Genomic DNA, 16799 nt, shown 5'->3' with positions numbered 1-16799 from the left:
TTATTCCACAGGAATTTCTGCTCGGCCATTCTAATTGGCGGTAGTGGTGGCCTGATATAAATGGCGGGTAAGGAGGAGGACTGGTTCGAACCACCAAAGCACCGTCCCCACACACAGCTCCTCGGGTGCCTGTCATGGTGCCCAGTGTCACCAAGGGTGATGGTTAAATACAGAGGACACGTTTCACCATGTCACCGTGTGCTGTGCTGCAGAGTTTCACAATGACAATCACTTCACTTTCAAATAACATTTTAAATGTTTCATATTTATGAGTGAAAGTCTTTATTTCTAGATTTCATCGAGCTTCTACAGAATTCCTCAGACCAAGATGGGCGTGGTTCTGCTGGAAACAGATTATTTCATATTCAGAGAGAATGCAAACTCAAATATACCTATTTAGCCTGTTTTTTTATTTTCAGAGAAATATGAATGAAGAGCTCAGCAGGACCTGGTTAATGGAGTTATCAACATTGTATGATTTATAACCAACTATAACAAGAAAGGGTCCGTAGCTTCATCGTGAGCTGATGTTGGACTGAGGTCGACCTTAACTCATTGTCGCCTCGAGTGGTACAGAGTGGCATTACACCACATTGCAGGCAGCTAAACCTCTACTAAACAGTAAAATATAGGTGGTAGTAGCCTAGCGGGTAACACACTCGCCTGTGAACCAGAAGACCCAGGTTCAAACCCCACTTACTACCATTGTGTCCCTGAGCAAGACACTTAACCCTGAGTGTCTCCAGGGGGGGACTGTCCCTGTAACTACTGACTGTAAGTTGCTCTGGATAAGGGCGTCTGGTAAATGCAGTAAATGTAAAATGTAAAATATAAAATATATTTCAAATCTGGTGTTACTGTACATATAAAGCCGTGGTGGCGTGAACATCAAAATAGTGACTGGGGACAGTAGAAATATGACTCCCAACAGTCTGTATTGTCTTTTTACTTCAGTTCAACGAGCTGTGATAAAAGCAGAGTGTGTGTGTGTGTGTGTGTGTGTTTTATATGAACTGCTGATGGGTCAGACAGCAGCTATTTCACAGTCTGTGCTTCTTTTGCCGATCCCATAGAGAGTAAATTGCATGAGCTGATTATTTGTGAAGCCTGGTATTTCCCAAGTTTAATAAAGCCTGTAATTGAAATGGGTGGTGTCGGCTGGTGAAGGAGAGATGCAAAATGCAATTACAGGCCCTACCCGGCCCTGTGATCTGGCGTTAAAAGCAGAAGCCCGTTACTTTCATCCCGGGCATCAAATGTGTTTATGCATGAAATCATTTCAACGCAGACGTGGCACAGCCGCGTTCAGCACGTTCCAAATGCATATGAAAGGGGGCATTAATGAAATGGTCTATGCTTTATAGTCTGAAGAATAAACATTAATGCCACTCTGCTTGTCTAATTGAAAGTGAAAGTGAAGTGAAACAGCGCAGCACACAGTGACACGGTGAAATGTGTCCTCCGTATTTAACCAGTGGGCACCATGACAGGCGCCCGGGGAGCAGTGTGTGGGGACGGTGCTTTGCTCAGTGGCACCTCAGTGCCACCTTGAGATTCGAACCTGCGACCTTCTCATTAGGGGGCTGCTTCCTTAACCGCTAGGCCACCACTGCCTCAATTAAACTCACTAAACTTGACTTATACATAAAAATAAATAACTTCATGCACCAAATGATAGATACAGATTAATATGGATATATAAAAAGAAAATAAAAAAACTGAGACGTTCCGCCCCTCCATTACTGAGTACCGATAAGAGTAACTGGCTGCCCACAGAAAAAAACAAGAGATCACAGTCTGGTGCCTTTTATGATAAATGCCTATAATAGGGTGAGTAATCTGAGGGACGAGCATGGAGAGGGATGCTGCTGCTGCTTCCAGGGGTAGAACATTCTACAATGATTATATATTCGTCCATGTTCATCTATGTTGCATTTGCATTATATTTTATTATGTTGCATTTTCATTCAGTAATGCAGTCACCTACAGTACTGTTCCATTCTAATTGTGCAACGATGCAATAATTGACAGCTATTCTAATCATGCAATAATTAATAATTCAAAAAACAACTGTAGGATTCTATTCTATTCCTGCAAGGATGCAGAAATTGTTCTATATTATTCATGCAATGATCGACTATTTTGTTCTATTTTAATTAAATAACCAAAAAATAACCAAAAAGCAGGATTGATGTACTTATAATTCAATACAGTACGTCACATTTAACTGTTGCAGACAGCAGGGTTCTACTGCATTTGAGTTACTGGGACATTTCATCAGGGATCTGAATAGACATTAATGCAGAAAAACCCGACAGACTCGACTCCTCGGATGAGCCGTGCCGTAAAATTGCTTTTTTCTGTGGTTTCCTGTTCCCCATGGCTGACCATGCCCTTAATGCAATTCTGGGCCCGCTGCACCCAGCGCCCCGCTTCCAGGGAAGCATCATTACCCCCACAAACCCGCCGACTGGCTTCAGACAGAGTCGTTACTTTCTCTACCTCGCAGCACACCTCAACCAGATAATTCATCTTCTGCCGCACAGGCATGCTGGGACTAGAACTTCATTCAGGTTGCTCCACTGATTTGTGGCATTTTTATCATTCCACAGTTTTACATATGTGACCTCAGTCAGGCTGAACTAGAAGCCGTGCAGCTTTATTATTAGTCATGTAAATATGACATTTATGAAGCCCGACCGACTCTTTCTTCCTGTCTAAATGTGTCAGATTGATAAGAACAATGAAGGGTATTGGTTCACTTTACATGAAGCGAACCTGCTGCAAACCCATCAGTGCACATGCTCCCCTCGCCATATCAGACAGCCCAGTGTCTTCTGTGGAGATCTTCAAGTTCCTGGGTGCCACCATCTCCCAGGACCTGACGTGAGACACCAACATCTCCTCCAGCCTCAAAAAGACCCAACAGAGGATGTACTTCCTGAGGCAACTGAAGAAGTCCAGTCTTCCAGTGGAGCTGCTGATCCAGTTCTACACTGCAGTCATTCAGTCTGTCCTGTGCTCCTCCATCACCGGCTGGTATGGCACAGGTACAGACTGGAATGCACAGTACGGACCTGTTCCTCTCGAGAACCAGGAAACGAGCAGTGAATATCATCACAGATCCCGCACACCCTGGACACAGACTCTGGCAGAAGATACAGAAGTCTGCAGACCAGGACCAGCCGACACAAGAACAGATTCTTTCTCCTCGCTGTCACCCTCCTGAGTGACTGAACTGTCACACACATTGCAACTGGACTTAATGTTCTTCTGGACTTTTTCACATTCTTGTCCAATAAACAGCAGCATCTGCATAGCAGAGTGAAATTATGTTCCACATTGTCCTCTTTGTGGAGGAGATTTAGCAAATTTCTGGTTTTGGGGAAAAAGAAGAAGAAGCCAATTTGCAAGAGAACCCCCTTTTTTTACATTTTATTTTATAGTCAATTACATGTTTTCAGTTAAAATGTCATAAGGGCCAAGTTATAAAGTCTAGAACCATCAGAGCAATGTATTATTATTATTATTATTATTATTTTTAGCATAAAAATTTCATGATTCTATACAAAAAAAATATAATAATAATGTCCAGTTTGTACCTCTTTTACATGTACACACACACACAAACACCTCGTATTAAACATCTGTTGTCTGAATAAAAAGCTAATTTTTAAACGTTTTAGGCGGCATATTGGCAACTTTACTGACAGAATTTATTGATTGTTGATTAAAAGTTGCAGTTACAGCAAACAGACCTCATATCTGATATTTATCACATTTTACATCTAATACGCATCTAATAAACAATATCTGCAGAATTTCCAAGTAGCACTTACAGTTCTATTTCTTTTATTTGGCTCCCAAATAAACATAAAAACACTCAAAAATACACATTTGAACACATTGTCTGGTTATCAGAATAAATTATCTTCCAATCATCTATAAACAATCATTTAATGGAAACTGAATGAAAGACGATGTGATACGTAGTGTTGGACGGCCACAGAAGCCTGATAATAATACCGTACAACAATATGCACAGGATGTACATGAGCCGGCTAGAACGACCTTCAGCAGTATCACACCGACGGACACCACGTTAAACCTGCTGTACCTGCTACTCACGATGACTTCTGCTCGTCGCCATCTACAGGAAGCCTGACCAAGGCCATCAATGCAATACAAATCAGGAACGGTTGACATGTGGCAGCTAAAAGTTGCCTTGGGGACCAATGTCAGGCGTAGAGTGACGCGTCCATTAATACTTGACAATGAAGTTTGTTATACTTTGAGGGCATGAAAACTGGCCACATGTCCTCTACCAGCTGCTCAGCAACATACATAAAAGGACAAAGACCACCGCTTCCCTGGGCTCTAACAGTCCTGGCCCAGCCTCTCAATCTCGTCGATCAGGAAGTCTATGTCTGACCTGTTGGCCGCGGGGTTGGAGATGACCATGCGGAAGAAGTTGACCTTGTCTCCCTGAGGCTGGTAGCCCACCATGGTCGTCCCAGACTCCATCATCATCGCTTTGATCTTGGGGGCTACCTGTTTTGGAAAGGAAAGAGAAGTCCCGCCCACTGTTTTGATGGGACGTTCTGTCAGACAGTATTGAAATGTAGAAGATCTGAAGATCATGATGTTTACCTTGTGTAACCTCTGCCTGCGCTCCTCTACATCGCGTAATCCACGCAGGCTTGGTGGAACGTACCAGAAACAGATGTTCGTATGTTGAGGCTACGGGAAACAAAAGACAAAGAAATTCAGATGAGAAAAGATATCTTTACCAACAACTCCAAGTCGGGCGCAGGGTTGTTTATGCAGTTAATACATGTAAAAACAACTATATTATGTAATGCACAACAGTAACAGCAGGATCGGGAATTATGTGCTAGCGTTGCCAAAATTGCCGTATTTATTTCCGTAAGTAAACACGTTCATTGCTGCACTTACGTTTAGGGAGCACACAGACGTACACAATTGTTGGTTTTTCGCTCGTGGCAACACAATAAACCTGACTGATTGGCCAATGCGCTCCAGAAAACTGCATAAATGCATAAATTGCATAAATCTTGACCGGAAAAATATATGTAAACCGAGAGAATTTATCGCTGCTATCCGTGATTATTTTTGTAAGAAACTAATGAATTTTTGTCTAATATTGGATTAACTTGTTCTTCATTGACTGGTAGCCCTAGTATTGTTTTCAATATAAATGTAGTAATCAAAACTGAATTACTGAAACTGATGAATTGCACCAGTTTCATCCCACCAAAAAAAAAAACCCCACACACTTTCATTTTCCTTAGCGGGACCTGTTTTATATTCATTAAATATCTGACATGTGCCACAGGTCCCTGCATTTCGAAAATGTCTGATAAACGGAAATTGATTTTTTTTTTTCTATTTAAGAAAAAGAAAAGGTGCGAAGAGTCTCACCTCTCCCTCGAACACCATCTCATACCCATCCCGGTTCCTGATTTTCTGGTAGAGATACGTGGAGAGCTCCAGGCAGCGGTCGATGTGCTGCTCGAACCCTTCTGTTCCCTGGCAGAGAGGAAAAAAATACAACTTAAGAACAAATGCATGCCTTCACACACACACACACACACACAGAATACACCAACCTTTGCTTTCCACATCAGCCAGAACTTAAAGATGTCCACATGCCGGCCACACTGGATGGCCTTGTCTCCCGTGTCGTAGGTGACGTCGTACTGTTTGTCTGGCTGGAAGAGGTATCCTGCGCACATGGAGTTGCAGCCCTGCAGAAGACCCTGAAAAGCAGACCCAGAAACTTCAGTCCGGCTGCATGTCAGTGGCCGCATGTGGACACGTGTCGTGTCTGGTGTCCCACCCGCTCGCGTACGAGGACGGCAGAGCACTGCAGCGGAACGCCCATCATCTTGTGTGGATTCCAGGTCACTGAGTTAGCCCTGCAACATTTACAGTCGTTTTTACAATGCCCCGTGGTCCACAGAAATCACTTTTCTATGAATCATGTGTGCTATGAATTTGTCCTCCCGCAACTCCAGACATCGTATGAGATGTTTGACATACCTCTCAATGCCACTGAGCTTGTGTCTGTGCTTCCTGGACATCAGCAGTCCACCTCCCCAAGCTCCCTAAAGGAGATAACGGAGTCCCTCCCACATTCACACATCTCATCATGTTCACGCAGGAATCAGTGGGTTTCGCTATATAAACCGTCTTGGGACCACGCCCATAGGTTTTCTACACCTCCGACTGACGGGACATTTGCAGAATTCTCACTTACGTCCACATGCAGCCAAATGTTGTGTTTCTCACAGATGTCAGCAATCTCATTAATGGGGTCGAATGCGCCGTACACCGTGGTGCCGGCGGTGGCGTTCACGAACAATGGCACGTATCCCTAAATCCAATAAAACCGCAGCTGTAAAAGTAACGCTTATGAAGACAGTGGCTTACAGATGTGTGACTTTCCAAAAATTCACCTTTCGCTTGGCGTCTATGACTTTGGCTTCCAGATCATCTGGAATGACCCTCCCCCTGATAAGAAGGCAAAGTGTTTTTTAGATGCTGATTTTTTTTTTTTCTTAAAAAGCTCTTCACGTAATAAAGGAAGCTTCTATCTTCACCAGACTAATGTCCTGCTTTACTGTAATTGTAAATTGTCCAAAAGCCTCAATCACTTTCCCTAACTCTTAGGTAGCTAAATAGTATGTTTGTAGCCCTTGTCAAGCTGTGTCCTATCTAGAATTGAGAAGTCAACTGCTTTTTGCAGTCCAGCCTCCCGTGTCCACCTACCGTTGGTCAGTTTTCAGTAGAATCAGATTTTCTGTCCCAAAACCCAGAGTGGCGCTGGCTTTCTTTATGGAGAAGTGGCTCTGGAAGTAAAGAGATTACGCTAAAGACTAAGCTACATGTCGTTTACAGTAAAGGGACGTAAAGAGAGCCGAGACCCACGTGCTCGGAAGTGAAGAGGACCAGCCTGGGTGCGGCCGTCATGCCTTTGGTTTTGACCTCGGGGAAATGCTTGTAGCGAGCGATCATCACGCTGTACATGTTGGAAATGGCGCCCCCTGTGGAGGGAAAATTAGAACAATGAGTGGCGTACGGCGTTTAAAGGAATTTGGAGGAGTCTCACCTGGTGAGAATATCCCATCTCCCTCTCCATCTGGCCAGCCAACCATCTCCCTCATCTTCTTCAGTGTTATCTGCTCCATCAGGACGAACACTGGGGCGATCTCGTAGGTGAACCTATTAACCAAAACCGTACTCTCATCTCAACCAGCTAACATTTACAAACAACACTCTTTACGAATAATCTGATAGTCCACAGATAAATGCATGTAATTAAAAAGCATATTTTACTATAAAATACAGTATAATTCATATTTAGATGACATGCTGCCCAGCAAGTTCTAAAACTGCACTACATCTTATATCCATAAAAATGACTGATCAATTCTCATTGGTTAGTTTTGTGTGGGCTCTGTCCATCTTTCTTTCAATCCATAGAGTCCCCTCAACTACTCATCATTCACTACAGGCTGATTGATTGATTGATTGATTGATTGATTGATTGATTGATTGATTGATTTGTCGAGCACTTGAAGTGGATGATAAAGGAAAACTGAATACTTTTACTAAATCCGAGGCCAGCAGTAAAAATAATAAAGGCCCCTGATGTCAGGCTTCAGCTCGGTCTTCATATTTTAATATGAACTATAAATACCTCTGTGGGTCACAGTTATCCCCCTCAGAACTGAATCGGTGCCTCAAAATGCTCATCTATTCTCATTGATCCTTAAAAAGCCACCGTTCTCCATATTGGACTTGGATAGAATCGATTTTTTTACTTTTTGGATCGCTGCTTTTCAGCACTGACTTCAGGTGAAGGGGATGATGAAGGTCCTGATCGCCTGTGACCTGTTCTTTTGTCACTGAGAACAGAGCGTAGTCACGCTGAACGTTGCATTAATTACGCAGAACATCCCCAGAACCATCTACATCAGAAACTACAGCTTCTGGTGCATTCTTAGATTTATTTCATTTGATGAAGATCTGCAAAAATAGATGGAGGAATGGCTGCTCCACTCACATGTTGGTGTTGGCTGTGGAGGTCAGCCACTCCCCTGCCAGGCCAATGATGTCCAGTCCAGTGGACAACTGGTTGAAAAACCTAGGGTGACCTGAGAAGATAAAAGAATTAAATAATGCAAGGTCACCCAGCCCTGGATCCTACTGTGAGAACTTCTTTATATTTCGTTCTCACCTGTCCTGACTCCATACTTCAGAGTGTCCCTGCAGTCCACCAGGATCTGCTCCAGAGACTCAGGTTGGTCCAGCAGATCCAGGCTGAAGCCCTCCATCCCCTCCAGAAGTTGGTGTGGGTGGTGGAAGTCCAGAACCTTTGTGGACCGGTCGAACGTCTTCCGAACGTAGTTCGTGAGGATCTCCACGACCTCCAGCAGGAACTGCATCGTGGGTTCCTCTCCATTTTTGGCAGGTAATAAATCTGTGAGGAACAACATCTCATCATTCACTGTTGACTGATTGGTTGATTGATGTTTCGACCGCACTACATTAGCGCTCCATCAGGCTGCTCACCACGGGCGTACAGGTTGGAGAAATCGGTCTCGTTCCGCCTGAACCGGGACTCGTTCTCCCCAGACGGGAACTTCCTGGGGGTTGACGCTTGGTCAAAAGCTCCAACGATGCTGCTCTTCTCATCTGGGTTGTTGCTCTTCTGTAAGAAGCCTAAATGATAAAACGCAAGAGAAGTTCCAGACCTGTGTCCATTTATCACAAGTATGGACTTCCAGCAACTCTAATAAGTAATAATTAGCAAAATAAAGAAAATATAAAAAGTTTGAACTGGTTATGATATTATGATATTAGGGACTGAGGTTCATCAAATCTGAACCAATGACCCACTTAAGAACCACAGTCCATTAATGAATCTGGTTCCTGGTGAATAAACTGGTTTATCTGACTGGGCGCAGAAGCCGCACGTGACTCGCAGGTAAAGTGGGGCGATGGGAACAGACCCCCAAAAAAGACGGTTCTCTCTCGCATGTGACTCTCATACTGAATTCCAACTAAAAACAAAAAGAGGTAGAACAAATTTAATTTTCCCCAAATCTGATCATATATCTTGCATCTAAAATTGGTCCACATTCCATCAAAAAAATTGTCATTTTGCGCCAGCGCTTAGAAGCAATTTTTCAATGTTGTCGCTGTATGCAAGATACAGACCTCTGCATTAAAAAAAGAAAGAAAGAAAGAAAGCAGCAAAGACAGCAAGCACAAGACATGATTACTGAGGAGTCAGATCCTAAAAAATCCGAGTACTATAGCTCTAGAACCGAGCCACCAACAAACAACCTTCAGACGACGAGAGATAAAAAATAGACAGAAAGAAAAATTGAAAGAAAGAAAAGAGAAAGATAGAAAGTCAGAACAATAAAAAGAAAGAAAGAAATATAAAAAGATAGTAAGAAAGATAGATAGACAAAAAAGTCCTGAACGCTTAGTTAATCGGCAAAGTATCCATTTATATACGCCCACACACACACACACACACACACACACATAATACACACCACACAGATCATATGCACACACACACACACACAAACACATAATACACACCACACAGATCATATGCACACACACACACACACACACACACACACAAGCACAGACGTAATTTGCACCACACACACCTAACACACAGACACACACCACACACACTCTGAATTTACTGAGCGAATTATATCAATGATATTTCTATTCATATAGATAGAAGTGAATATGTTTTAAAAGTGGTGACTTTGCTGAGTACAGGTTTTGGGGGGACTGGGTGCGTGTGTGGATTTCCGTCCCGGTGCATGGAAGGTAATGAAGTGTCCCGGCGGCAGGGGGCGCCACGGGGACACCGTCCAGCAGCACGTGCTCAGGACACCGCCACGGCGGCAATTTATTTCTTTTGCTTTCTTACCGCAGATCTTCATCCCCAGCTTCCTCCTGCATCCATGCGCCACGCCGCTCCAGTCATAACCTGAGCAGAAAACTCATCATCATCTTCATCATCCAGCAGAAAACTGAACAGAACGTTACATTACACCTCATCACACACCATTTTAATATTAAACAGAGAGAATAACAGTAATAATAATAACAACAACAACAATAATATAGTAATACAATATAATAATATTAATAATAAGAAGAACAATAACAACAACAATAATAACAATACAATAACAATACAATATAATAATAATAATAACGATAATAATAAGAACAACAATAACAATATAATAATAACAATATAATAGTAATAATAATAATAATAATAATTGTTTAGTTATTAATAATCATCATCGTCCTTTTTTATCCGGGATTGGACCTACTTGACGGGCGCGCCGGTAAATCCGAGGCGTCGGGATCCGGAGCCGCCATCACGTTCCCGGTCCGGACTCCTGAAATATTCACAATTTCACAATAAATGTTGTAATGAATGTTGTAATGAAGTCTGAATGTCGGAATAAAGAGTTCAAGTCCAGTATTGAGTATAAATAAAAAAGTATATTTTACAGTAAAAACGGAACCAGCCTGGTGTACAGGTGGTCGGATATCATCACACTACATATTAAATAAGGTGAAAAGAGGCTAAAACCGGAGTAAAAATGCCGTCTCGTACCTGCGGCTGAACACGAGCGGCGCGTAAATCCGTCACGACGCAACTCGGAGACGCCAAGTTTTACGCGGCGCGTACCGCGCGTGCACGTCGGGGTGAGAACCGGAGCGCGCGCCCGCGACTCTGCTGCTGCGGCTGGTGGGCGTGGCCTTTATTCTCTCTCTCTCTCTCTCTCTCTCTCTCACACACACACATACACACACACACACACACACGCAGACAGACCGAGAAACACACACACAGACCGAGAAACACACACACACACACACACACCTAGAAACACACACGAGAAACACACACACACAGACCGAGAAACACACACACACCTAGAAACACACACACACACACACACGCAGACAGACCGAGAAACACACACACACCTAGAAACACAGACCGAGAAACACACACAAACAGACCGAGAAACACACACACACACACACACCTAGAAACACACACGAGAAACACACACACACACAGACCGAGAAACACACACACACACACACACACACACACACCTAGAAACACACACGAGAAACACACACACACACACAGACCGAGAAACACACACAAACAGACCGAGAAACACACACACACACACACACACACACACCTAGAAACACACACGAGAAACACAAACACACACACACCGAGAAACACACAAACTGACGGGCGCGTCGATAATTATGACGTCATTAATGTTTTTAATTCACCTGGCTGAGAAAACCACAAGATGGCAGCAAGAAACCAGTTCAAATAATCAATTACCAATCAATTACCAATCAATTACCAATCAGGTCAGTCCTCACTAGTTTTCACCGCATCCCATAGTCCCATCCCATTTATTTTTCATTTCTATTATTACCTTACCTTAAGTAATTATGATTCATGTCATTAATAAATTTATTCATTTCCAGATAAACGACAAACCTCGTTTCTTGTGTCGTCGCGGGGACGCGAGTCCTGCAGTTCCCCGCTCGGCCGTCGAGCGGCGCCACACCTACGAGCTTCAGCACCGCGAATAGAAATCCCATTTAATATAGGTTTTTACATTATTTCTTCCATATATCGAGTTTTTACGACGTTCGTTCGAAAAAAAATCGAATCGATAATAACTCCAGAAACAGATATCATATTTCAACGCTATAATAAACATTATTACAATAATTTAGAGACAATAAAAAAGCCCGAGTGTTAAAGTAAGAGTGACGTTACAAACCTTTAAAAAATGTTTATTGGTTTATTTTAGGGGAGTTGTGACGTCATTCGGTTGGAGTTTATTTCGGAGGGACGTTTCCTCTGTTCGCCGCACGGTGGCGGTACAACACACTGACAGGGGGGTCACTTCAACAGTTCCAATTTCACAGTCGGTGTGAGATAATCTGCGACATGATGCAACGTTCTGAAATTAAATATTAAAATGAACAGAATCTCCCGACTCGACCAGAATCGGCTGCGTAAAGAGTAAAGTTTGGTGGAAACGTGGACACCTGAACTTCCTGGATTCTATGTGCTGTGCAGAAATGTTTGAAGTTCTGGAACAATGATGAAGAATTCCCCTTTAATGTGAATATTTCCAGTGTTTACCAGACGTGACCGGGACAGGGACTTTTTACTCTCCGGGCCACTACCACGGTGCTTTACCAGGATTTACACAGACCACTGGACATCATGGCAGATTTAATAAGCGTGGAGTTTAAACGTGAAGTTGGTCTGCCGGCTGTGTTCCATATCGGCTCAAACACGATGAACACGCCATCATCTTACCTCCAGGGTCCAGACGAATGTGATGGAAATGTCACAAAAGTATTTTAAATTCACCTTCAATTAACCCTCTTACATGAATTACAACCGACAAATGAAACTAAAAACGATTTCAGACAAATGACCTGCGTTTTGACCTACAAATGTCTTTCATAACTTGTCCTTCATAGAAGACGTGAACTTTACTTTTCTTGCAGTGATCATACGACGAGAATTGAAAAGATGGATCTTTGTTTGACGATATGTCCGCAGGTCACCGCAGAAAACACATGAGACAGGGGACAGGCAGTCGGCAAAAACTTCATTTCATGTCAGAAAAGAAGGAATCTCCACGAGATGTCTTATTCGGGACAGTTAACCTCAAATAAGGAGAGTAATGATGAAACAACCTGGAATATTCCGACTTATTTTTAAGAAAATGCAACATGACTTGATTCTTCACTGAACAATTGAAAGACAGGACGAAAAGACAGGACGACCCGTACCTCTGTAGATGCCAGAAATGTTCCGGAACTTTCCTGTTCTTGCAGTTCGTGTCCTTGTGTTTTTACGTATTTAGGCCCTTAAGACGGCGTTAAAAAGACGACGCGGCTTTTTTCTTGGATCTGAGGTTGAACCCCGACTCTGGGTTGAAGAAGATGTTTTCGGACTTTCACCTTTGACCCGGTGCATGGTTCTGGGAACCTCTCAGGTTCTAGAAGACACCCAACATTTAAACCGCAAAGAAAATGACCAAATAGTAGAATTCCAGGCGAGCTGACCGGAGTACCAGCGCAGATGATAACCCGCCATCCCTGAACCACGCCCATAAATCCTATAAATCAATAAAGTGTCTATTAACCATCTATCTACCTCACTCACTCAACACTGAAATATTCATCACGTCTTTTATTAGCATTTTCTTCGCTTAGCGATATTTGATCGTCCCTGGGTGTCCCGTCCCCAGACCACCGTCAAAGACCAGCAGGCAGGGGTCCACAACGTTAAACTCTTTATTTGGACACACAGTATTTTAGTGGCATGCTGGGACCTGGACACCGTTAGAAATCCGTATTTACAGGACAGTTCGGGGACTTGACGTGTGCCTGGTGTCCTCCCGTTTGACCGTGTCCTTGCCCCGCTTGTTCTGGTGCGTCTTGGGACCTGGACACCGTTAGAAATCCATATTTACAGGACAGTTCGGGGACTTGACGTGTGCCTGGTGTCCTCCCGTTTGACCGTGTCCTTGCCCCACTTGCTCCGGTGCATGGTGGGACCTGGACACCATCAGAAATCTGTATTTACAGGACAGTTCGGGGACTTGACGTGTGCCTGGTGTCCTCCCGTTTGACCGCGTCCTTGCCCCGCTTGCTCCGGTGCATGGTGGGACCTGGACACCATCAGAAATCCGTATTTACAGGACAGTTCGGGGACTTGACGTGTGCCTGGTGTCCTCCCGTTTGACCGTGTCCTTGCTCCGGTGCATGGTGGGACCTGGACACCATCAGAAATCCGTATTTACAGGACAGTTCGGGGACTTGACGTGTGCCTGGTGTCATCCCGTTTGACCGCGTCCTTGCTCCGCTTGCTCCGGTGCATGGTGGGACCTGGACACCGTCAGAAATCCATATTTACAGGACAGTTCGGGGACTTGACGTGTGCCTGGTGTCATCCCGTTTGACCGCGTCCTTGCTCCGCTTGCTCCGGTGCATGGTGGGACCTGGACACCGTCAGAAATCCGTATTTACAGGACAGTTCGGGGACTTGACGTGTGCCTGGTGTGCTCCCGTTTGACCGCGTCCCTGCCCCGCTTGTTCTGGTGCGTCTTGGGACCTGGACACCGTCAGAAATCCGTATTTACAGGACAGTTGGGGGACTTGTGCCTCGTGTCACCGCGTGTGTCCTCCCCTTTGACCCCGTCCCTGCCCCTCTTGCTCCGGTGCATGGTGGGACCTGGACACCGTCAGAACTCCGTATTTACAGGACAGTTGGGGGACTTGTGCCTCGTGTCACCGCGTGTGTCCTCCCGTTTGACCGCGTCCCTGCCCCGCTTGTTCTGGTGCGTCTTGACGTGCTTGGCGAGGTGGTCGCTGCGCATGAAGCGCTTGGCGCAGTCGGGACAGACGAAGCGCTTGTCCCCGGTGTGCGTCCGCAGGTGGCGCTGCAGCTCGTCGCTGCGGGTGAAGCTCTTCCCGCAGAACAGCCAGTTACAGACGAACGGCCGCTCGCCGGAGTGCCAGCGCAGGTGCGCCTTCAGGTGCGACGTCTTGCCGTAAACCTTCCCGCAGCCCGGGACGTGGCAGACGTGCTGCTTCTTCCTGCCGGGCTCGTCCCCTGTCCCGGTCCCGGAGCCGGACGCCTGGCAGTTGGGGCAGCGGCAGCGGCGGCAGCGGCGGGCGGCGGCCAGCGGGGACTTGGTGTGCAGGAGGGCCGCGATCTGGGTCTGGTACTGGGCCACCAGGCTCCTCTGCAGCGGGAAGCCGCCCTGCTGGAGGCTCCACCAGGGGATGTCCTCCCCCGGGCTCGGGGACAGCTGTCTCTGCTGCTGGTGCACCAGGCCGGAGTGTCCCGGGACGAAGGCCGGCATGGGGGCGGGGGCCGCGTAGGTGACCGCGGGGACGTACGACGGAGGACAGGGGGACGGCAGCATCTTGACCGGGGGGAAGTCGTACGGGTAGCCCGGGTCGGCCGGAGGGGTGAGGGGCAGTTCGTGGTGGGAGGGGAAGGGCAGCTGGGGTTTGGAGGGTAGTCCGGGGCTCCCGTCGCTGCTCCAGGGGTGGAAGATCCGGGACGGGGACCCCAGGGCGCTCTCGTACGGGACCTGGAGGAAGTCCGGGCCGCCGGGGCCGTGGTGGTGGCCGATCCGGTTACAGGTCGCGGCCAGGAGCGCCAGGGGGGAGTGCCTGTTGTTCTCCGGGGACGAATTCGGGGTTCGATCCTGCGGAGAAACAAAGTTCACTCACCAAAGTCCGCAAACTTTGTCAATCAAAACTTTATTCTTCTTCTCGATACGTGATTCGCGTATTTCATTACGCGTAATTACGCGCAGAAAAAAACCGAGGCACCGGTTGTCATGCCAACGCCGGTCCGGGACACTTGGGGACAATTTCCTCCCGGAGTCGCGCGTCAAGGCGGCAAAAGTGTCCCAGAACGGAAGTGCGCCGCCGGACGGTCCGCTTTCTCACCCCAAAATAAAAAGCCCGAATTGGGAAGAAACGGTTCGGTACCGACCTGCAGGAAAGCCTGGAGCGCGTCGTTCCGCAGAACCGCCACCGCCGCCATCCTCAACTCTCCTCCTGCTTCCTCCTCCTCCAGATCTCCGTGGACTATCTGCGGAGTGAAGGATCACTTCTCGGGGTTTGATAAGGACTTTGGGGGGCCGCCAGCCAGTCAGGATGAAGATTTATCGCTTTGAAGTTCGCCGCTGCCCAATCATCAAAGAATAGCGGCTCTTTGAGACGGGAAAGCAAATCCTTTGAATCCACAAAGCTCCTATGGTGTGTTTGTTGCTGTGGATAAAAGGGCTGATTATTGGGGGGTGGGGTGGGAGGAGATAAAGGCGGGACAATTAATGAAGTAATCACTATGTGGGAAATGTATATACACAAATAATTGGATTTTCCTGATCAAAGACCCCGTGCCGCCTGGAGACCCCGGTATTGGATGCCGCAGCCATCTGATCCCCCTTTTTTGTAATTAAGGATTTGTAGCTGGGCTCTGTGTGACAATGTGACATTGTTATGTCGGGAGATCGGAGCTGCATGACAACTTTTGTAAGGTGAGGTGACAACAGCGAAAAAAAGATCCACAGGTCCCAATAATTCAACAGGAATTTCAGCGGAATTTGACATTTTAATAAAGTTACAGGATAAGGTTGTAGTAGCCTAGTGGGTTAGACACTCGCCTATGAACCAGAAGACCCGGGTTCAAACCCCACTTACTACCATCGTGTCCCTGAGCAAGACACTTAACCCTGAGTGTCTCCAGGGGGGGGACTGTCCCTCTAACTACTGACTGTAAGTTGCTCTGGATAAGGGCGTCTGGTAAATGCTGTAAATGTTAATACATGAGACGCTGTACGAATATGGTTATTAGTTGCTCGTGGCTGATGTCTTTGTTGGGTGTTTCCTGAAAAGTTGGAGGCTAAAGATGTGAAAGGGATGGAGGGAGGGAGGGAGGGAGGGATGGAGGGAGGAGTTCCCATCCTTAAGAAAAGTGGAAAGAATTTGGTGTCCCCGCCCGCTGCTCCTCCCCACGCTTGTCGAGCTTCATCTGCCGGGTAACAACACAAAACCCCGCCCACAACCCCACCCACACCTTCAGGCACTGGAGTAAATGAAAACGAATACGAATTAAACCGTCTAGT

At 46.0% G+C, this 16799-nt stretch overlaps 2 protein-coding genes across 2 annotated transcripts; both read right to left on the bottom strand.

Annotated features, from left to right (window-relative positions):
- Positions 1-3984: 3984 nt before the first annotated feature.
- On the bottom strand, positions 3985-10832 carry LOC114796656 (glutamate decarboxylase 1-like). The gene is made up of 17 exons (XM_028991056.1): positions 10697-10832; positions 10407-10475; positions 9992-10051; positions 8599-8748; positions 8264-8506; positions 8090-8180; positions 7133-7245; positions 6952-7067; positions 6793-6872; positions 6480-6534; positions 6281-6397; positions 6064-6128; positions 5861-5939; positions 5631-5780; positions 5443-5550; positions 4651-4740; positions 3985-4551 (listed from the first exon to the last, which is right to left on the bottom strand). Exons 2-17 carry the CDS (start codon positions 10453-10455, stop codon positions 4378-4380), a joined length of 1740 nt encoding a protein of 579 aa, XP_028846889.1. The 5' UTR covers positions 10456-10475; positions 10697-10832; the 3' UTR covers positions 3985-4377.
- Positions 10833-11883: 1051 nt separating this feature from the next.
- On the bottom strand, positions 11884-16282 carry LOC114796941 (transcription factor Sp5-like). The gene is made up of 2 exons (XM_028991472.1): positions 15665-16282; positions 11884-15371 (listed from the first exon to the last, which is right to left on the bottom strand). Exons 1-2 carry the CDS (start codon positions 15713-15715, stop codon positions 14397-14399), a joined length of 1026 nt encoding a protein of 341 aa, XP_028847305.1. The 5' UTR covers positions 15716-16282; the 3' UTR covers positions 11884-14396.
- Between the last annotated feature and the right edge of the window lie 517 nt (positions 16283-16799).

This window comes from Denticeps clupeoides, chromosome 9, assembly GCF_900700375.1.
Source record: "Denticeps clupeoides chromosome 9, fDenClu1.1, whole genome shotgun sequence".
NCBI lineage: Eukaryota > Metazoa > Chordata > Actinopteri > Clupeiformes > Denticipitidae > Denticeps > Denticeps clupeoides.
Note: the sequence above shows the minus strand (reverse complement) of the source record. Positions and strands in the feature narration are given on the sequence as shown.

Bases quoted from the DNA above. Each gene is read 5' to 3' on its own strand.
- LOC114796656 (XM_028991056.1), bottom strand. From the start codon at position 10,455: ATGGCGGCTCCGGATCCCGACGCCTCGGATTTACCGGCGCGCCCGTCA. The intron at 7,246-8,089 runs GTGAGTGGAGCA...TTTGGTTAATAG, and splicing joins TCCACAGCCAACACCAACAT to GTTCACCTACGAGATCGCCC. The intron at 5,551-5,630 runs GTTGGTGTATTC...CCTCTCTGCCAG, and splicing joins GGCTGATGTGGAAAGCAAAG to GGAACAGAAGGGTTCGAGCA.
- LOC114796941 (XM_028991472.1), bottom strand. From the start codon at position 15,715: ATGGCGGCGGTGGCGGTTCTGCGGAACGACGCGCTCCAGGCTTTCCTG. The intron at 15,372-15,664 runs GTCGGTACCGAA...GTTTCTCCGCAG, and splicing joins CGCTCCAGGCTTTCCTGCAG to GATCGAACCCCGAATTCGTC.